The sequence below is a fragment of the Lissotriton vulgaris genome, chromosome 1_2, assembly GCF_964263255.1.
Source record: "Lissotriton vulgaris chromosome 1_2, aLisVul1.2, whole genome shotgun sequence".
Classification (NCBI taxonomy): domain Eukaryota; kingdom Metazoa; phylum Chordata; class Amphibia; order Caudata; family Salamandridae; genus Lissotriton; species Lissotriton vulgaris.
In genome coordinates, this window is record NC_141686.1 from 140,715,056 (window position 1) to 140,738,400 (window position 23,345).

At 43.3% G+C, this 23,345-nt stretch overlaps 1 protein-coding gene across 1 annotated transcript; it reads right to left on the reverse strand.

The window, feature by feature from the left end:
• Positions 1-2,402: 2,402 nt before the first annotated feature.
• Positions 2,403-23,345, reverse strand: STMP1 (short transmembrane mitochondrial protein 1). The gene is made up of 3 exons (XM_086952982.1): positions 23,208-23,345; positions 6,726-6,779; positions 2,403-3,478 (listed from the first exon to the last, which is right to left on the reverse strand). Exons 1-3 carry the CDS (start codon positions 23,220-23,222, stop codon positions 3,404-3,406), a joined length of 144 nt encoding a protein of 47 aa, XP_086809108.1. The 5' UTR covers positions 23,223-23,345; the 3' UTR covers positions 2,403-3,403.

Consider the following 23,345-nt stretch of genomic DNA (forward strand, 5'->3'; position numbering starts at 1 on the left):
TTGTAAGCCCCTGGCCGCGCCGCCCCCCCATCGGGAGGCGAGGACCCGGTGCTCCAGGAATGATTGTCCCCAACAGCAGCTACCCGGTGAGGAGTGGATATCGGAAGCAGGTGAGAGGGAGGCCCCGCGGTGGCCCGTGCAGGAGCGGGCTCTGGAATCCACTCTCGATCACTCCCATAGACATAGAGAGGTGTGTGTGTGTAATTATTCATTGCAGGAAGCTGACTTGCTCTGAAAGTGGGACAGGAGATGTGCACGGCGTGTGGCTGTACGTGCGCGCACACATCGTCAAATCGCCGACGGCCCTGCGCGTGCCCATCCCTTGTCCCTCATTGCCAGTAAGTCGATAACAATAAGGCCTTCGCTGGATACAGCGCTTCGCGCTGCTACACCAGCTCGACCTAAAAACAAAATAAATAATAAAATTTGGGTTAGGCATCCGCGGGGCATTGTGTGCCTAAGGCCAGGCTCTTAGGCCAACTACCCTGCAAGGAGCTTGTTGCACGCAGGGGTTGGCCACTCTGTGGCACATAGACAAAGACCCTGCGGAATGGAGTGGAGCCTGCACAAAGACCAGGCACGAAGGCCAATCCCCCACTATGCACTGCCCTTGGCCGTGTGTAACAAGGGGTTGGTCAGATGCGGCAGGGCCCGGAGCAGGGCCGAGCTCTCCTTCCCGCTTCTTATGACCAGAGGATTGGATGCTCACAGGGGCTGGACAGAGGCAATGCGCTGCGGGGGTAGTTGGCTGAATATGATCTACAATATGATTTATTTAAAAGAAAACACACCTCATGGTTTACGGAGCTGAATATAACTTGCACCTACACCATGCACTGCTTATGACCTCACGTATTACATCACTCATGACATACTAAATGACATTATTGAGGATATCACTTTAGAGGTATCTCGACCCTTAATCCGTAGTCACCATTCCAAAGGCACACGACTGGATTGTTGCTTCTGCCATTCGCCAACAGCGCATGAAGCACCATAAAGGGAAAAAAAGTAAAAAGGCCATAAGGGGGCATGTTGAACCAACGCTGACCCCAGGGTCCTCGAATGATTTTTTTTTTTTAATGTAAAAGGTAAAAAATATGTTATTGCCGGATTTGTGACTTCTAAACCCTTCTTATGTACCCTGGACCGTCCTTTGGTCTTCAGATTTACAAATCCAGCACAATGAACACTGTTCTCAGCGTGGGTCTGACACCCAAGGAGGGTGGCGAGCAGAGCCTATCCCTGCAGCCCAAGCGACTTTGCACGTCCAACGGTTATGTGCAGCAAGGTTTGGCCGTCCACAGTGGAGACAGAAACCCACGGAAGTTGGGGCACTGGCTCGGTTGTCCAACCACGCAGTGCATGGCCACAAGCAGAGCTTGAAGAAGCAACGAGAGGCACACAGGTGACAGCCCAGATGCACCGAGAGAACCCTCTCAAGTGACCCTCACTGATCTCATGGGATCTTACCCTACCTACTTAGGGAAGTTCTACTCCCTTCATTTATCCGGGGGCACCAAAATTTTCAGGCCACTGTAGACACAACTTTTTCACTCGGTCCTGATAAAGTAGGAAACATGTTGACAGAACATATGCCCACTAGGGACATATAGTTACCCAGCTACCAAGGGACATAATACCCTTTAAAGCAGCACCATACACTTTGTTTTAATAATGACAGAGGGATCACATTAATAAAAATTAATCACTCTCCCGCCAGCCATTTTTTAATACACCTTCTAGGACTTCACTGCCACTTATAATCACACACTCATATGGCTTCATCAAAAAATCTCCAAAAGAGAGACCCTTCGGGGGACCCGTAGGGCATTGCAGCGCCGGTCCGACGAGGAACAAAACCCAATGATGAAGCATGACATCCTTCGAGGTGTGTGAGGACATCAAGATGAGGACACACTGCCCCCGCAATTAGAGTAGCACACAATGAGAGTACCTCTTACTTCCATTCTTTTTCTCGCTCTACTTCGGAACGGTGACTCCCTTTTGGTATAAATATTCCAGCAATAGTACATAAATCAAACCTTGGTCAGCACTTTGTTAGCGCCACCAAGAGGTCTTCAGCACCGGGACACTCGATCGAATAGCTGCGTGCTTATAAGTACCTAGATAACAGGTAACATAACATAGGAGGAAAAAGGGACAAACGACAGGGAAGAAAAGGTAAAGAAGTCCTACAAGAAAACAAAAAAGGAAGTGGCAACGGGAGGAAAGGAAAGAGGGTACAGAAGGACATAAAGGGGCAGGAAAGGAAAGACCAGGAGGAAAGGATTAAAGATTAATGTGACTACTTAATTTGAAATAACGCAAGCAGTAAATAAATCTTGCCTCTTATACAACACATTGTACCACACCCCAAAAGAGCAAGGGGGAGTCAAATATAGTTAAAGCATGTTTTTACTGTATCTGGGTGAAGCAGGATTGGAATTCAATGGCATGATAGCATTTATTGTGGTACAGAGCATGAACATAAACACAGTAATGAGATTCAAAATCAAATGCTGTACTGTATAAGTGGTTCATCTACTTCAATGCAAGCACATGCCTGTTGAGATGCCAATTACTGTGGATCAATGGTACGTGTTAAACACATTATGGAGACACTTAAAATTATGATCACTCACATGTGAGAAAACAAAAAGCACTGATTTTCAGAACAACTTTTGATCCATAACTGAATGATAACAAGCTGCAATTGCAATAAAGGAGAGCAGTATTGTAGAGTAAGGCATTAAAAGCACACAAGACGGTTCATTTAACACAGTCACATGTGCTTTGGTTTCTTCTGCATTCCTGATGATTTCAAAGTTACATACACTAGAAGATAACGTTTATCGGATGTAAATACGTTATCATAGACTCTGCCAAATTGCTCTATAAAGTTCATCTAGCACCATTTTAAGTTCATGTCCCTTCCATAAACGTCATTTGATCATCGGTGATGGAATCATACAGGTGAAATCAGCTATTATTGTCCCAAATTAAATATATAATGAGCAGTGCAATGCTGTGCATATGTTCAAAATCAGGATAAAAATACCTACCCACCTCTGCCCGCACGTCGCCACCCCAAACACAGCATTGTGCCACAGATTCATGTACACATTAGGCTGTGTGCTATCTATGAAGAATTCTATCCTAGTTCCCTCTGAAAATTCCAAATAAGTCTCAGAAGCCACAAAGCACCTTAAATTCTCCGTCACTTCGGACAGCGAAGAAGGCGAAAGCAATGGCGTACACACAGCAAAGTAACAGAGGGGGCATTGCTAGGACCTGAGACATTGTATGGAACCAGGCAGATCTTGTGAGCAGCACCACAGCAATCACTGGGCCCCCCTAATCCAGCATGGCAGCAAATGTCCAACGAGAATCGACTGTAGGTTCAATCACTTGGGGGTTTCTTCTTGGCCTCCACATCTTTTTTGATGTTCTCCAACTTCTTTCTAAGGTCAGGGATCTAATTGACAAATGGAATAAAAAAGGAATTAAAAACAAATATAAACGTATAAGAAAATGTTTCCTTCAAACACTCATTAAATAGTTTGTTGAAAGTGAGAGTCAGTCCCTTGAAATATAGCTTTTTATGGTTTGTTTACCTCCACTTTAGTGCCTGGTTATTAAAAGCAGGGACCAGCGTTTCATTAACTTCAAAAAAGTGCTGTTAACTTTATGTGATAACTTAGGCAGGGCACCTGACTCATCAGTATGGGCCTTACACTCCAATTACCTCAAACCTTTCACTCCCAGTGCCAATGTTTCTCCTTTCAATGTCCTTCCTAAGGTTGTGATCAAAACCCATAATATTGCTATATTTGACTACTAAACAGGCATTCACAATTGAAGTTAAAATGGACTTGATTTGAATAGTACAGCAGGTGCAGTGGCACCAGGGCCAAAAGCTCTAGGGCCCCACTAAACACAGATTATTGCTAACATTTTAAATCAAACAGGCAGTCACAAGTGCAGTTATCTTGCAGACAACAGGGTCATGATTTGAATGGTGCAGCAGTTGCAGTGGCACAAGCACAACAATTGTCAGAACTCCTCTAAACACCTCATATGGATAAATTTTACAATTAAGTAGGCAGTCAGAAGAGCAGTAATCTAGTAAGCGCTAGGGTCTGGATTTCAATAGTGCAAGAGGTAAAGTGTCACGGGCCAAAAGCTCCAGGCACTCCACTAAATACTGATTGTTATATTTTACAAGTGAACAGGCGTTACCAGTGGCTTTATCTTTCAGGCACTAGGGTCATGATTTGAATGGTAGAGTAGGTGCATTGGCTTCAGGCCAAAATGTTGTCGGAACTCCTCTAAACACCTAATATTGCAATATACTACTAAACTGGCAGCCACAATTGCAGTTACCTTCCATTTGAAAGGGGCTTGATTTAAATACTGCAGCAGGTGCAATGGCACAAGGCCAATTGTCATAACTCGACTAAACACCAGATATAGCTATATTTTAATACTAAACAGGCAGTCACAAGTGCAGTTATCTTGCAGGCAACGGGGTCATTATATGAATGGTGCAGCAGGTGCAATGGCACCAGGTCCAAAAGCGATCAGACTCCTTTAAACACCTAATATTGCTATATTTTACAACTAAACAAGCAGTCATAAGTGCAGTTATCTTGCAGGCACCACGTGCATGGTTTGAATGGTGCAGCGGCACCGGACCCAAAAGTTGTCAGAACTCCTCTAAAAACATAATATTGCAATTTCATCAATTAATTCTATTATTTCCCTTTCATTTCATTTTTCAAAATGTTGCTGTTACTTACCCGCACCATACCACTAGTACCAGTACAATATTTTGTCTTTTTGTACATAAACAAGTCATAACACTAACAGACTTTCTGTAACTTATATTGTACAACTACCCAGCATGCTCCAAATTACAAAAAAACGGTTTATTATTAATAACATAGGTGAAACCAAATAAATTCACCAATTATTGTTTTTATAACCGCTAGGAACCAGCAGTTCATCCAAAATAACGTTTTAGAAAAACAATGATAAAGCAAAATAATCCTTTTAAAAGTCTGGCAGCAAAACCATGCAGGAAAATCGAAGACCCATTTATTTTCAGATTCTGCATATCTTACAGATTTGTGATACCTCCCTCTTTCAGACTGGCTTGCAGAGAGAATGAGTAGAAAATGGATGGAGTTCTTCAAGACACCACTACAAAATTGGGCATTTCCCTTTGGTCTCGCACTGAAAAAGGTCAGAAGTTATCGGACCAAGGATTCTGCATATGTAAGATTAGCAAGTCTGGGTTTGCAATAACCAATAAAACAGAAGCAGGATGTGGATAACTCAGCTTCGGTAGACAGCACTTTGGAAATGTCCTGTTTGATTCTAAGAAGTGCATACAGAAATGAGCACCTGGCACAGTATTCCAGAAGTACTCCTGGGTAGGTCTGTGAATTGCAAGAAAACATAAAAGTGTCTTCAGGTGAAGATCTAAATCTCTGCCCTTTTATGTTTTTGTTTCTGAATAGGACCCATTGATTTTCTGGATGCCCTTCTACTGTAACATTATAAACCACCTTGTTTTTGATCAATGCAGTTAATAGTTTATAGTATCTGTTACCCACTGCCACTGGTAGTTCTGCATAGTTATGGATGTACTGCACTTGCCACATAATCCACCATCGGCTGCATATTTTGCAGATTAAGAAAATGTATTATCCTTGCTAAAAAGGATCAAAGTTACTAAACAAACAAGCAGCCTGCCCTTGAAAGTAATGCTAAATGGCTGCACGTCATCGGTGACTAAATCCGAAAGCTGCACGTCTGACCTATGGCCACTAATTATACTGCGTGGTTCTCAGAGGCAGAAAAGGAAGGGGCCGCCGCCTCAGCTCCGGGCTGGAGCGCCGGAGTGCCAAGTCGGCTGTTTTGCCCGTGGACCGAAGGATAGGACGGAGGGGAGGAGGGCAGGCGCTGGGGAAAGGTCCTGTGGAAAAGAAAAAAAAAAAACGGCCGCTAATGGTGCACGCTCGCGCCAGCATAGGTCTTCAATTATCCCGCTCTTGTCTGGGCGGGATAATTGAAGACATATGGGCTTGCGCGTAACAGACACCAATAGGCCATAGGCGGAGCTATGCGACTGCCCATGGCCTTTGCGTGTTCTGTTTCAAAACAGCACGCACGCCAAGGCCAATGAGAATGGACCTTGGAAATAACACGCAGAAATGCGTGGGATTTCCAGATCCATTTTCAATTCCCCTCGAAAAAGGACTTACTGCGCGACCCTGCTGCGCAGTGTACAGCAGGCCCGAGCCCTAAAAAGGGTGGCACGAGGTGCCATGCATTGGCTGCCCCCCTGTGCACAGATGAACTGGTCACCTTTCTGTTACTGACAGCTGCTTTCCAGAGTAGAATTATTGCTAATGAGGTGGAATCTTTGCTGAGGCAGTATTACGAAGTAGAGAAAATAGAGAAAAAACACAACAAACATACTGTCACAAAACATGGACGGTAATGAAGCCACATAATTTTCCGCTTTGACGCATAATTTAGTAAAATAAATGCTGCATAATTTCTTCAACAATAAGCCACATAATTCCAAAATGACCCGGTCTATAAGAAGCACTTTATCAGTTTCAATATGTAGCTCACAACATAATGAATTGTTTCCTTGTCCATTCATTAATAGCCAGACTGCTAACACATACAGTTTGTTTAGGGCAACTAACCTCGTAGTTTTGAGCCAGGTACATCCCCACCACATTGCCAAACGCAAAGCCGAGCTGAAAAATAAATAAAAACTAAATCAAATACCACAAACTATTTGTTGATCATTCTCCCGTCAAGACTATCAGAATCAGTAGAATAAAGTAAAATAAACTAAGCATTTGCATCACTGAACACCACTTCTTACCAAAGTCTGTAAAAACATTTAATCCTGCATGTGACTGTTCAAGGAAAAATGCACCACTCTCCTGCTTGGTTATTTTTTTAACATCACCAGATAGTGATTTGAAAGTGAACTTAAACCAGAATACCGGATTAAGAACCTAACTATGGGAGAGAAATGGGACTTCCACTCATATGGAGTAGGAAAGCCTACTATCTAGAAGGAAGAGTTGGTCTTTCTAGAGTCCCCTCACTCACCAGGGTTTCCCCTTGGTGAAATGCGTCATCATCTTATCTTCATCGGTCTTAAGTATTCCGGAGGCATCGGGCGACCCCAGGTTTTCCCCCCGTTTTTTTACAGGGTCACTAACTAAAACCCTTTGTTACCATTACAGAGTGTGACAACGAGCCCCTCAACCCCTCCAGACCATGGGGCTCAATTTAGCCTTATAAAAAGTATACGACTTGATTTTTACATGTTCATAATAGGTGTTGTGTGTCACGTGGTGTCCATGTCATTTTTAATAGCATGTAGAGTAAAGATCACTCATAAATTAGATAAAAGATGAGTTTATTCGTGGAAAAAGGAAGCACCACCAGCAACACATCCCGTGGCACCGGTCAGCGCACAACAACTGACTTAACCGTACACGTACAGTAGAACGGCACGATGGCAGATCGTGCCGTGGCATGAGACACATACATTTGAAAGAATACACAAGGCGCGCGAGAGAAAGGGCACGTTTAGACATAACATAGCACTTACCCAATACCTCCACTGGACACACTTGTATATTTTTCTCCAGCAAAGCATGACGGAACACAAGGTAGTTGATAACTACAAACACTATAGAGGAGCATTTATACGGATTAGAACGCCACCTGTATTTACAATGCCTGCCAGATCACCTGGTAGGCCAGTGTGGCTCTAACTGTGTTCTGTTTTATTTAGTACAGATACTAAATATGTATTTAACTAACAGTGCACACACATTAGGTGTGGCATATTATTCCATGTTTCACTCTATTTTCTCTACTTACCTGATTTATAGGTTACTTAGGAGTGGTACGCACAGGGCTGGCCCCTGCGTGGTCCTGAGAAAGAGCTTTAGGGGATGCTCGAAACATGTCGACCAATACTAGAAACACCTGACTCATCGGGGTTAGGTTATTTTCTCCAGTATTCACCCTTGTTTTTTAAACATACCAGCTAGGAGCAGTATTTGCCCACTAGTTCGGTATTTTTAACCATTTTTTCTTCTCCACTTCACATCACTGCACTACACATTTTTCCATATAAGTGCTCCTATGTAATTTCGCAAGTCACAGCACGCCTCAATCCGCAGCGGATTGAGAGGATGCCCTATGATGAAGCATGTTACCAAGGGGAAACCCTGGTGAGTGAGGAGACTCTAGAAAGACAAACTCTTCCGTTATATTCTCTATATTGCATGTACATGTAAACCGGCCTATGTGTTCCTAGATGCTCAGCCAGGGTGTGAGTTGGTTACGGAATGTTGGTGTAACTGTGATGCGTGGAATGCCTAGGTGCCGGAGTGGATGAGTGGTGACAGAGATGGGCTGAGCAGCTATGCAGGCTGCTCCTGGAGGGGCTGGTACTTGACCAGAGATGGCTGGATAGAGATTGATGCTACCTTGACATGGAACCAATAAAGAAGACTTGGAAAATACTACATGGCTACCAGTGTCTCTATGTACAGGGTACAACATCTTTCTACTCCATACGAGTGGTAGTCCCATTTCTCTCCCATAGTTAGGTTCTTAATCCGGTATTCCGGTTTGTTGTGTTCATAACTGAGTAAGGAGGGTGAACCTAACTGATACCTCTACCTCCCCCTGTTTTTGATTGTGTAAAAAGTGAACTTAATCAGCCCATAATTAAGCTAGAGTTTCGAAATCAAACCCAATAAAAGAAGGCAGAAGAAGAATTTATTTCACGTCTTTTTAACCGCATCGCTGCGGCGGCTTTTCCCGCTGTGTGCTGCAAATTTAAAAAACCCGCGTTACATGACGAGCTCTGCTCGTCATCCGCACACGACCACCGTGGCTGATGACGAGCTGAGCTCGTCATCAGCAGCGAAGGGGTTAAACTTCTAAAGTACACCAGATGTTACAATATAAGGTAGAAAGTAGGGGCAGCCTCATGCTCTCAACAGATGGTAAGACATCACACCCGGTGGGCACAGGCTCTAATGAACAGGCGAGCTGAGAGTTGACCAGTGCGTCTAAGCAGCATCGTCAGCCTGCAAAAGATCGAGGGGTGTCTTCAGCACATACATTTAACAGTGTGAGGAACCATGGTACTGTATGCGTGGAGCGTGCTCTGTGGCCATCTGAGGATGGAGCTTACAGGAGGAGGCCAGGCTCTCAAGTGCGGATGGGAGGAGGTGGGGGGTAAACAGCAGCAATTCATTTTGAAGAGGTTTCCCATGGTTTGCATATAAATAGAGCACAGTTCTTTTTCAGCTGACGTTACTTAATTTGCGATCAATGTGTCCATTCTTCTTAAACTTAATATCTGGATTAACTGCTGAAAAAAGCCATAGTAATCTCTCCAAACCACTCTGACAAACTAAACATACTAATTCCCAGGTTAAAGTCTAGAATCAGAGTATAAGAAAGACAAGGGTACCCCAATATTAGAACCTGGGGTGGAATAATGTTTATAGAAACAATGGTTCAAAACGTGGTCAAAAAAATGGTCCAATTTACAAATTTTGGCATAATTATACAGGTGGCCACCATTTATCGAGCCTCTCACGGAAGCGAGGAACAGAGCCCGCTCCTCCGCTTCAGACTGACTGACGTTCTAATCACTAAGCGACTCTACAATCGGAAGGCCTTAATTAATTAGCCTCCGCTAACACGGCTGTGTTGCTCCTTGAATCACCTGTATAATTATTACTAAATCCATAAATTATTCCGGCACCCTGGTTTCCGAATACTGGCACTAAGCAATTCATGCGCTGATGGTCCTCACGCCCCACCTGGGTACATAACACAGTTGGGATAACGCCAGCCCTAGCATTCACCATCCAGAGGTCTTCCTATACCTAATTGAGTAAGATTCGGATTGCTCACATATGCTATGTCCTGAAGATGATCTCTAACTAACCGAGATCGAAACGCCGTCGACCCCCTGCAACCAGAACTTCAAATATTTTATATAAATTCTTTCATAAGGAGATCACTTGTGTGTTGTCAATGCGGTGTACATAATTTACAGTCACCCTCACTGAGCACCTCACGCTTGTTGTCACTTGTTTATGTGTGCACCTGAACTAGTATTATTCCTTGCATACTTTTGAAAATAAACAACGACTGTTACGCTGATCGTAACGTGTCCCTGGTCACACATTTCCTTGCTCCTTTCCTCAATTCTTTAATTGCCTTCCCTTACTTAGTTGCACTGTTTATCATTTTGGCACAACCCCTTGAGTCTACCCTGGACATTTTTTGGCCACATTTTGAACCATTTTTCTATAAACACTAGAATCACAGTAGGCAATTTCACTACATTAGTCACTGGTCCTGAAGTAAACCCTTTATAAACCCATTCATAAGTCAGCGGGGCAGGTTTACTGCCACACCTATATTTCTATTTCTAAGTCCATTCACGAAGATACGGCAATTTCAGAGGGCTTAAAATAGCCACACCCAATGGAATCACTCGGAGTTCTAAACCAAGCCCTCAAACAAACATCAATCTGTTGACTTTAGTCCAAACCCTTGCTCATGGTTCAATCGCTTTCCTCTCTATTCTGGCGTTTGTCGTGCCCAAGGATCATTTCTGTCATACCATGTTTTGATGGAATAAGTTGTAACCTTCTGAAGCCGAAGACTGGTCCTTGCATTGATGTACATGAGGGGGCTCTCGTGCTTTTCACTATTCGGTGTTCCATTCTTGGTTCCAGGAATTCTTGGTTCCAGGACGTATTTTCATAGAAATGCACGAGGGACTATTTTGCATGTGAAAACTACTCAATCTCGATATTTGTGACATTTATCACCTTCATGCATTGTGTACAGAAAGTAATCCCCTTTTGGGACTTTTTGCCATCACTGGCATAGTCGATATAGCAGGCTTTGATGTGATAAATAGCATTTGTGCACGTAAAATATTTAAACAGCATTTGCAATTGCCTGTATTTACATGCATTGGCACATTAAAGACAGACGTATTGGTTTGCCTATACCTGTTAAATATGTTGGGCTTACATTAAGTTATACTCTAAGTGCCAATGAGTAAGTGATGAATGAACAGAGGCAATCATATCACTCAATAGCAATGATTGCGAAGGTAAAATTGCACATCTCTTGGCTGAAATAGCGCAGCTGATATATAACTACTTATAGGTTATGAAGTGTTTCTAAATTCGTTGTTCAGGTCAGTCGTTTTAAAAACTTCATTATTAAGGCTGTTTCCCGTTTCTGATGCTATGTACAAGATAGCAAGCAGCTGGTTGCATTCAGATGGTAAGGTGCAAGCACTACACAGACTATGGCAGGCAGTAGCATTCATAAGCTAGGTCGGAAACAATGCAGAGGATTAATAGGTGAAAGGTTTAAACATGGTTCAAAGAGGAGTTCTTATAATGATTGCAAGACTACTACAGAAATATAATCCCGTTTTACAGGTATGAAGGCTGCCAAGTGGTACGTTGTATTGAGGACTGTCATATGTACAGGCACGAAAAGACCACAACGCTAAATGTGGAAAACAGGCACTCAAGAGGACAAATCATTTGACATAACATGAAGGCTTCTTTACAACATTATCATTCGTCAGGCCTACATACCCACAGCCATTCAAATGCCTTAGAGTGCTTGCAACTTGAAGCAGCAACCACACAACCACCAGCAACCCAACAAGGAAGGAAGGCAAAGGGTGGGCAGCAAATACAAGCCTCAAGCGAACACTGATCGGTAAATGTAGCCAAGATCCGCACTTCAGTGGAAGCAAAACACAGGTATTCTTGTAAAATAATCCCTCTGTCCATCAGGCCTAGAACAAAGATGACGATGAGGGTTTCCTGCTCCAAAGGGCCCTTCTCCTGTGGACACTGAAGCAATCCTCCCTGAAGCTATGGGCATCGCTCGTGAAGACGCCAAGGGATATTAGTCCGCTCTAAATCCTGGAAACCACCAAAGTAGCATTAGTCGGACCGGTTGCTAATCTCCCTGACTGACACAACAGAGCTCCTACGGAATGTGTGAGCTGTGTGTGGTTCCAAACTAGTCCCAAATCTTGTTTGGCGTTTGTTATAATCTGCCTGTATGATCCATGGATTAGTTTTATTAAAAGGAGACTCTGGAAGGGGGAGTTAGCCAGCGGAATATTAACGAACGATATTTACTGAATCTCTGACTTTAAAATGCACAGTGTGTTGGACTTCATTTGAATTCTGCAGTGGTCAGTGCACATTATTTTTTTTATTCCCAATACATAACCGGGCCAGCAACATGGTCCGCCAGGGAAAGGCATAGATAGACCTACCAAGACTGAAGGAAGAAACATGAAGCAAATAAAACAACTGTGTAAAGTTCCCTTTTCTAGGATCTCTGTATAGTTTTTTCAGCACGAATATCCTCTCGAGCGCATTTGCGCTCTACAAACAATAACGGCACAGAACTGTGTAAAGCGGTCAATGACTCGAGTACTAGTAAGTGTAATTGCATTTATATAGTAGCGCTTACTACGACGTCGAATCGCTTTTTCGGCGAGTAGCACGTTACTCTGGAACCAATAAAGGATTAGTGTTGAATTAATATAGTGAAATATGAAAGTAATTTGAGTAGTGCATAGATTAGTCAGTTATTTGGATTCAGAAGGGTAGCGGAGGGATAGAAGAGGGAAAAAGGTTTGTATTTATATAGCACTTGTTACACCCGATGGGGTGTTGAAGCGCTTTTTTTGGCGAGTAGCATGCTACTCCGGAACCCATAAGGATTAGTTGTGAATTAGTAAAGTGAATTATGAAATTAATTTGAGTGATGGATATTAATCAGTTATTTGGATTGAGAAGGATAGCGAAGGGATAGAGGAGTGAAAGCGGTGTGAAGATTTCATAGCAGTACAAGTGGACAGCATCGATCAGGCAATCGTTTCCCTGGTGCTACATCTTGCCTTGCAGGGATCATTAGGTGTGGACGCCTCTTTGTATTAACTTCATGCTCCTCATAGTATCTTTGGAAGGAAGTTTGGAAAGTGCTGTAAATGGTGCTTACATGTTAATAATTCGGTTTACCAGAAATGCCTATATTTTGCCTCTCTTTATAATCAGCGACTTCTAGAGATGTTACCTAACACTGAAGAGCAAGCGGCAGGGATTCTTCACCTGTATAGTGTTTTGTCTGCCCCTCCTCAACTACGCCTGGCCTCACACGGGTGTATGCATTCAGGCTTGAAGGAGATTTGGGATTCACTTCAGTACACTCTTCCAGACCCCTGATAGCTTGCCAGGCTCATTTTTACCATGAATTCAGATGTGAACCACTGTCCGTCACACCATGTAAATTTGAAGACATATCAGGATTAGAGGAGCTAATACCTTACCTACTAATCAGGAGTAGAATTGCTACACAGACTCAATTTAACCACTTAGTGCATAGAATGATCTAGTTAAGAAAACCTATTTATAGGAATACCTAGCTAAATGTTTTATTTGGTGCTATCTCCCCAGTTGGGGTCCCATGTTTTCATCTTGAAACTAGGAAGAAAGTACAAACATTATGAGGACTACGAGGAACTTAATATGATAATCATAAACAACAGCTAATGTCTTTATGTTGATTTCAGTATTACATGACCACGAGGAAGACATCAAAATGTTCTTTAACCCTTTCGATGCTGATGACGAGCTCAGCTCGTCATCACCCACGGGTGTCGTGTGCTGATGACGAGCTGAGCTCGTCATGGTGCCACTAAAATGGCATTTTCCAGCACAGGGGGGGAAAATGACCAGCATCCATGTGGTTAAGCTGGACACAGGGGTCTACAGGCTTGTAGGAGTATGAATTAAAGAAGGTGATGAGTGGCAGCTGACATTTAATACAGGTACGGACATATTGAATAACTAGGGTTGTATAATGTCCCAACAACATTTCAGCACCTGGTTAAGGACATAAACTGAGACATCCACAAACTCCATCATGTACCTGGATTTTGGTCTTTTCAGATAGCCTGGAGCTGCCTTGAATCTAACTCTGTGAAGTGCTTTTAGGGTTAGGACAGTCATCTCTATGCAAAACTGGAACAAACATTTAAGTTTTATAGTGTTACTTTCCTAGGATTTGTTACATTGGAACAATGGATCAGTATTAGGGAAAGACATCTTACTTTTTGCAGGGTTTGTAAAATTTCAGATATTCCATCCAAAACGCATTAATCCAACCATTAAGCGGACTCAAAAAGGAGCTCTGTTCCAGCGGGGTCAGGAATAGGAGTCATCTTTATTCACGCTGAATACAAAGTCGGAGACTGAGACGACTATCAGAGTGTCGTACGCATACAAAGTCAAAGCAAACCCGAAGGATTTAATTACCAGGGCTGCAACATGAACATTAAATAGAGTCGTACTGATGGAGGAATCCTGGGGCACCCCACAAAGAAGTTTGAAGGGTTCTCAAGTATAAAGATCTAGGGCAACAAATTGCCTCCTACCGGCTTGAAAGGATCGCATAAGGTTAAGAGCTGTCCTCAGAACTCCTAAAGCTGCTAGACGATCCACTATGGTGTTATGATGGACGGAGTCGAAGGCCACAAAGTGATCAAAAAGGATCTCCAACGTCCAATGTCTCTCGGACTTCCTCCATTGATTTAATCAAAGCTGATTCTGTGCTATATAGTGTGTGTATTCAATCTTAGGTTGGGACAGGAAGGGGAGATTTGGGGGTTCACTTCAATACACTGCATTTCAGACACCTAACAAAGAGCATAACAGACTTGGAGATCCCTACACTCTCTTTTCCCTAATAGCACTTTCAAATAGCAGAAAAATAAAATGCCAACTATAACAATCTATGGAGCAGCAGAGGTGGCTGTAAAAGCCAGTACTTGGCAATAAAAGCTTTAAAATAGACCGACATACTTGCATCAGTTGAGACAACATCAGCTTCCTGTGCACATGGCCATCAGTGAGCCCTATTAAATCAACTCAACATCACTGTCACAAACCACAGTAACATACATTGTTGAAACATTCCCATACACTAATTGTAAACACACCACCTGCAAAAGCACATGACATCACTTTAAAGTTATTAGCTCGGGCGTGATGCAATGACGTCGCCTTTTACTCCCATTAAGCAAAGTAGGAAAAAGGTGAGTGGCTAGGCACACCCACCCATACACTAAGACTCTACACAGATCTCCCAAGATGAATGAATAAAATATTTCTAAATTACACAGCTACTCAAACCCGAGCATCCCAGCGCTAAAACCAGTTGCAGAAAGAAAGAAATTTAATGAGAGAGTTACTGAAGAAAGTAGTGCCGGTTTTTGATGAGTTTACGAGAAGAAGCTTTGTAGGTCATAAGCCGAAGATCGACTTGGATGGAGCCCCAAAGTTGCTGCCTTAAAGGCTAAGGAACGATCGCAAATGCATGCCTTTCAGTATACAGCTGTGATATAGAGTCAATGTCCCGATGACCTGATGGCCCGAATAGCTGTGTACCATGTGACAGTTTTTGGAGGCATTAAGGGCCTCTTCCAGTGACTGCCAAATGAGTAAAGGTAAATTGGATGCAGCCACTGGAGGGATTTTAGGCCCGACGAGAGCGACTGACTCAAAGATACATTGAGGGTAAAGTCTTGCAGAAGCATTCTGGACTACTTTTAACTGATGAATCAGGCATTTCGCGGAACCACCTAGCAAGGAATATCAGTAATCCTGCCTGGAGGTTATCAGAGCATGGACAATAGTTTTCCGTGTAGCCGCAGGAATGAACACCAAGATTTTCTTAAGGGCCCTTAACAGGGAGAAACAAGTGGCATACATGGTGCATATCTAAGGGGCAAAACTGAGGCTTGAGTCTACGTTAGTGCTTAGATTTCTAGTCACCTGCGTAGGGACTGGTGGGGAACAACGTTTGGCACGCCACCTGGAGGGTGATTAGGCTATAGTAGACTGACCAAAGATGATGGGCTCAGGTTTATCAGAGTTATATTTTGGGCAATGGAGGTTCATCCATCTGGCTACCTCAAAAAGATCATTTTTAAAATCATTTTAGTGTTCCCTCTCTTTTGGCAAAAGTAACAATCAGTTGTGTGCTGTCAGTCTAAATAAAATTGGGATTCCAATAGAACTCATGAGATTGGGAAATGGTGCCGTACAGACATTAAAGCCATACTAAGGGCCATTTGTGTATGGAAGGGAGTAGCTAGTTAACAGATAGTGGGTACAATGATTTGTAAGAAAAGAGGATCCATTCAAGTGCACCGCCACCGATATCAAGAGTAAACAGAATCAATTAGAACTGCATGGCAGACTGTGTCGAAAGCACAGTGGTCCAAGAGGAGGAGTGTGGCAGAGAAGACTTTATGCAGAAGAGCTTTATGAATTCTGTGGCAGCTAACATGGCCTTTTTGTTGCTAAAGTTTTGATGGAAGTCAGACTGTGCATTGTCTAAGAGAGAATTTTCTTCCTGATAGCTTAAAATCAGACTATTCATTTATTTTTCAAGAGTTTTTACCAGTAAAGACAGCAACAAAATATGTCTGTAACTTGATCAGACAGCCAGATCTGCTGATGGCTTCTTTAAAGATGAACCATATGTGCTGATTTCCAAGCTGAGAGCACTGAGAAGAAAGTAATAGATCGGTTTAACATATGTCGGAGAATAGGTCCAATGTTGGATTAGCCATTTCCAAAAATGCAGTGAAGGCAGGGGTAATTAAAGGAACCCGATTTACAATTCCTATATACTGATAACAGTATACAGTTGGTCAATGAAACACCCCCGGGGCCAGTGGTGTCTGGACTGTATCCTGCTTCATTGGCAGCGGCCTCCTGTTCTGACTGGTTAAAGCTACACAGTAGCTGGTCATGAGCAAATCATGTATAAACTCAATGATAAATTTGGGTATTCACTCAGGTCTGGGGAGCCTTTCTGACTTCAGCTGATACACCCCCATAGATCCCCCAAACACCTCCTTGCAGGTACCGGTAGCTGAAGCAGGGGAGTTTCTGGACCCATCGCAGCATGTCCTTTGTGTGTATACCTGGTGATGTGATAGGCTCATGGATCTATGCGTGGGACCAGGTATGATGAGTCCCATATTCTCTACCCTCCCCCCAATCTCACCCAACCTTGCTCCTCCCTCCCAGTCTCCTTCAACACCCATTAGGACAATTCTTCACCAGTAGGTAAATCTCCCTGGTTGTGTATAGCTGTTCATGCACTATATACAACTAGGAACAACTCGGCACACCGTGTACTACTACTCTAATGAACTCCATTCATTCGGGACCATCCACCGACTTTTTACCTCGGAAGACACATATTCGGCCACCAGCTCACCACAGTCACATTTCCAATGTCTCGAGAAACACGCAGAGGTGAGAACCATCCTCAAAAAACCATCTGCAGACCCCAGCTACTCCTGTTTTCTGCCAAAGTCTTGGGGAAGGCCATCAACCTCCAACTCACCAAAACACCTGGAAAAAAACATCCTGCTGGACCCTTCTCAATCAGGTTTCAGAACAAATCACAGTACCGAGACAGCCCTGATCCCGGGCAACAGACGACATCCACATCCTACTCGACAGAGAATCAGCCGCTCTGATCCTGCTTGACCACTGAGCAGTCTTCAAAACCGTCTTCCCCCACACACTCATCAAGTGACTGTACCAGATCGGAAACACAGACGATGCGCTCAGATGGATGGCATCATTTCTCACTGAGTGCACCCAGAGAACCCATCTCCTCCCTTCACCTCACAACCCAAGCACACCATCTGCAGCTTCCCTCAAGTCTCATCCCTCAGTCAAAGCCTCTTCAACATCAACATGACACCACTCGCTGACATAGTCAGAACCCTTGACGTCAACATCATCCCATAAGGTGACGAAACTCAGCTCACCCTCTCGCTCTCAGCGGACCGTACCTCGACGAAGACCAACTTGCACAAGTGTATGCAGAACAACTGCCTGAAGCTTAACACTGACAAACTGAAGTTCTGATCTTCGGCAGACACTCCCATCTCCTGGTGACGATCAAAACTCTGGCCCACTCCGAAAGACGACGCCATCTTCGTGGACAGCGAACTCTCCATGAAACGTCAGGTTAATGCCGGCTCACTAGCATGCTTCCACACTCCCAGCATTCTCCACAAAGTCTTCAAGTGGTTCCCCATCAGCACCAGGAAAACAAGGACACAGGCCCCCATCACCAGCCTGCTAGACTACGGCAATGCACTCTATGCAGACACCACCGCCAAACTCTTAAAAAGACTACAGAAGATCCAGAATGCAGCAGCCAGACATCCTCGACAAGCCCAATAGGACACACATCACCCAGCACATGAAGGACCTCCACTGGCCCCATTCAGAAATGATGCCAATTCAAGCTTCTGACTCATTCCCACAAAGCCCTCCACGACCAAAGACCCACTTACATTAACCACCGCCAGACTTTCTACCAACCTCCGGGAACCTTCGCTCACCTCGCCCTCTGACAGCTACCACACATCAGCTGCCTCTCCGGAGGATGATCCTTTCCCACCCTACCACCAAATCCTGGAACACCCTTTTCCACCTCTGCACTTCACCTTCGTTGACCCAAATCAGAAATGACTCAAGACTTAGCTCTTCGACTGACAACTGCAGCATAGCTCCTGGATACTCTCTAAGTTATAAGCTGCGCTTTATAACTACAGCTCAATTGACTGATATATCATAACACTGTATGGCCACCCTGGCCTTCAAGGCTGACTTATGCTTGTTTTATTGCTTTCTGGAGATGTACTTGCTTACAAATGTTGCACAGAAAAAAAAAAAAAAGAGAAAATTAAGTTAAACAGGATTTATTTTTATAAAAAGCAGCAATTTAGTAATGCAGCCAGGTTGTTGCACAGATCTTGTGATGGGGAGATATTCCCGCTACCTGTAGAGGGCTGATTAAAGTGTTGACTTAAGCAACAATTTCTCTGGATGAATTATGGGAGGAGGAGGTAGACAATGAAAAGTTCAGCCAGTGTTAACCTAATCAGTATATGGTTAGACTTCAACGATATTTTGTAGGACTCTATTGCAGCGGTGTTGTATTTACAATGCCACAGGCATTTGCACTTACTCTGTTCATTTTTAAGGGATTCCTTGAACCATGGAGAATTGGCCAAGGGGTGTTTAGGTTTAAGATTAAGGAGAGATATGTCACCAAGAGCTGGGGAAATACAGATATTGAAGTTAGTGAGTGGATAGGTTTCTCGTTGACAGTAGTTGTGGGTCAATCAGGGCATTAAGATTATCAACTGTGCAATGTGTTAACTGTGATATGATGTACTAAATGCTTATATTTTTATGACTTATGGTGCAGGGATGTTTTTCGAAACGAATAGTGAAGTTCTCATATAAATCTTCGAGCACAACAAGCCAGTGGGGATTACATACACTGGAGCTGGCCACGTGTAATCTGCAGTCGCGTAACAGGGGGATAGTCTTTGAAAGATGTGACAGATTTTGAAAAAGTCTGCGGCCCTCTACATCCGTATGAAAAACATCCCTGCACCGTGACTAAAGATCTTTCCTAACTCGTTCCAGTGTGCATTACATTTGTCGGTCTGCTTCCCTTTACCATATTCTTGTGAATCTCAAAATTTCGGAGTATTCCTTACATTGTTCAGGTTTACGACATCCGTGGACTGGGTTGTTTATACTACTGCAGTTCCACTGAATGATTGTTTGTGTAGCCTTTACAGATACGCTACGAATGGTAGTACTGTTGCCCAGAAAATTTGAAGTGGAACTGTAAAAACTTTACTTGCGCCCTGATGAAGGAATCCTTGATGGTGGCACTTGTTCCGAAACGCGCGTCGGCGCTTGTCTGTTGGTCTGAAATGTGTTTGTAATTTTCCTGTTTGCTGTATGAGGTGATGGCTGGATGTGTGTATGCCTGAGGGTACGAATGGTTATTGCACATAATGTTTTACTGGTTTTGTGGTTCTGGGCTAATATTTCATGAATTTTACATGTTAAATGAATTTTTTGAAGAAATTAAGTCTCTCTTATTTATACATGTACGAAAATAAAATGATTTGATATCAGGCAGCGTCTCTGTGGGCAATTGTATATACTTGAATTTTTGGTCTTCATGAGTAATGGGAACTCCCCGTTCATGTCTTTACTTTTATTGAACTCCCTGGTGGGTGGTTCCCCCGTATCCTTTGATTAGGTTCAGGGTTCCTTTTGTTTTCTCTAAAGTGTGACCAGCGACAGATGTGTAGGAAGATAAATCAATTGGGTGAGATTCAAAGCAGATATAGGGACAGCAAAATAGAAAGTGAGCTGGCCCGAGGAGTTAACCATATAAATATTACATTTCAACATTATACAAAGATGTGCATGTTTAGCAGACTGGGAAGGGCCTCTGCAAGGTTTTGGACAACATTTTCCTCAAATCCTATGGTCAGCATATGAGAGTCACTGATAAATTGCAAGATGGAGCGGTTTGGATGAAGAAAAATCTCTTAAAATCTCCAGAAATTGTTAAAGGTTATTAAAGGAGTGGACGCGTACTCGCAACTGAACGGGGATCACCTCGTTATTTCGAACCCTGATCATCATTGGCACCAAATTTTTCCTGCCAACACTTATCTACTGTAAACACAGGGACTCGATTTGCCGCAAGATTGGGGGGGGGAATACCGTCCCTCGATACAAACGATTTACATCTGTGGCCATTTTACATATCGGATTGAGATATACCCAGGAGAAACGGACTTACTGACCTGTTATGCTGCTTTACTCTAGGTAGGAGGTTTGCACATTGAAACGTTTCAACAGACCAGCCCTGACGAAGTTGTAGGGATATCTCCCAGAAACGACAACACACGTGTTGGCTAAAGGAAGGTCACCTGAAGAAAATAACTACAACTATTGAAGACAAGGAGAAATCTCTTTCGCTCATTACCTTTTTTAACTGTTTTTCGACAAAATTGTATTTGATTTGAATGGCATGTGCTTCATACAATTAATCATGGTTTAATCAATCTCAGGATTGTACCTGGGGAGTAGGGTATATCTTCCAGTCAATGAATGCATCGCAAGCGAAACCCCTGTTCTAGAACACATACATGTAATTAGTATATGAGCGCTTGATACCTCACAACACCCAGTTCTGACAAAAGAAGTAGATGAGTTGGGAATGAAACAATGGCTATGCCACCCCCGTGACATGCACCGCGATTGCAGCAGAAAATGCTGAAGTTGTTAGGAAAGGCCAGAGAAATTAAAAGATGAGACCCATCTCTATGCTGTGTCTGTAATAAAAACAAAGTCAGCAGTTCTGTGTGATGTTTAAGGGGAGATTAAACATTTATGAGATAGCAAGATAGTACGTCAGTGGGGACAGAAGCAGGCACAGTGGTAACGTTTTATTTACAGCAAATACAGGCAAAGTGACTTTCTGGTAGTGAAGAATGTTTTAAATAACAACAAACATTGGGTTTTAACAAAGTGACTCCGAAGAACAATAGAGGTACTTTATGAAGTGAATTCCAGGGGTCCTTGCAGTTGGTACGGTCGGCGCAGAGAGAGGAATTCCTTCTGGGCACCCACTGTGCAGACATACTGGAGCGTCTTTTACAAAAGTTGCCAGGACCCAAAATAAACCTAGAGCGCTAGGGACTCATTGCGTCACACTGGTGTCCTAAATCCATCTCAATTCACCTTCATGCTAACCTACACAAAAGTTATAAACTAAACATTGGACATACACACTATTTAATAACTCACAACAAACATTAGACAAAACTGGCTGATGACCTTCACACACAAATATTCGCTTAGCGAGAAAGTCCTATGAAGTGCTGAACAAATGCAAACTTAAAAGTGCATTACAGGCTTTAAAATTTCAATGTTGTACCCAAGTGGCGCCGAGGGGTGGACTGCTGCGTGGCCCAGATAGACCCTCTTTTCGAGGCCTGGGGCTGCCCTGAGAAGTTTGAAAAGGTATGGGGTAAATGGCTGAACATGCTGGGCTGACCTTTACGCAGATTTCCCACTTGCTTTGTTTTATTTTATGTCAAAGAGAGCCAATAAAGGGACATTGTAGTCTGAATGGGCCGTTTTAGTATCTGTCGTTGATGGACACCGATGTATCGTACAATTTTTCACTGTCTTCCTATGTTTTTGCTCCTATAAATGCTAATAAAATTGATTATATATAAAAAATAAATCGATGTCATTCGTAAACAATGTTTAAGAATAATGTGAAATGGTGCCCCAGAAGTTTTTTTACCCCATGTCTCCTCCTCTTCTTGGACCAAATCCTGCTTTTGCCACTTCCCAACAGGCCCCTTGAACCCCCTTCCCATCGTCCGCAACACCTTCAGCAAAGTTTTACATCCGTCCGCACATCCGTTACACTGTTATCAAGCCTAACGGTGTGGGAGCAGATACGGGCGGTGTGCAAAATAAACAAGCACTGGCAAACACGAGAGTCGATCTGTTAGCTTTGACAGTATTTATCTTTAAATCAATGTTTAAAACAAGTAAAAGATGTAGCTTTTGCATATATTAATCCAACGTTTCAAAATTACCTATCATGGCTGTTTGTCCAATGGTAAATTCAAACTGTAGCACAGGGGCTTTTAAAAGACACAAACAGCTGAATATCTAGGTTTTCAGAATCCCATGACTCCCCCAGCTTCCCAAGGCACTTTCCCGGTACCCTGCTCTCAAAGCTTGAGTTCATGTTTTCTACACCCCTTACCAAGTACGGCAAGAGGTCTGGTTCTGCTCCAGGTTTTCCTAACATGCCCCGCAATGTATTCCATTTTGACCTTTTGTTGTTAATGTCACATTTTTAAAGTTTTATATAGCGCGAACTCGACCCAAAGGTACTGGAGCGCTTTACATGATGAGCACCGGTTACATTACACGAGGGTACATTACATTGTTTGTAGGCACGAGGAGATTAATGGATTTGCCAAGAATCAACAGGATATTGAACCGACGACGGAACTCGAAGTTGGTTCCCAGTTCTAATTAAGTCGGCAGCTCTGGCCCTTACGCGACACTCTCCCCATGTTGTCCCTAAGAGCATATGCCGTGCACCATTCCAATAACGCTCCCACTTACCAAAAACTGAAGCATTTTTCCTTCGAAAGCGTACTAAGATAAGAAAACTTTTCATCCAAAAAGTCTCACTTCCGGGGACACAGGATGTACCGTCCTTCTTCCCTCGCCAGGACCAACTGGGCTCCTTTACTTAGGAAT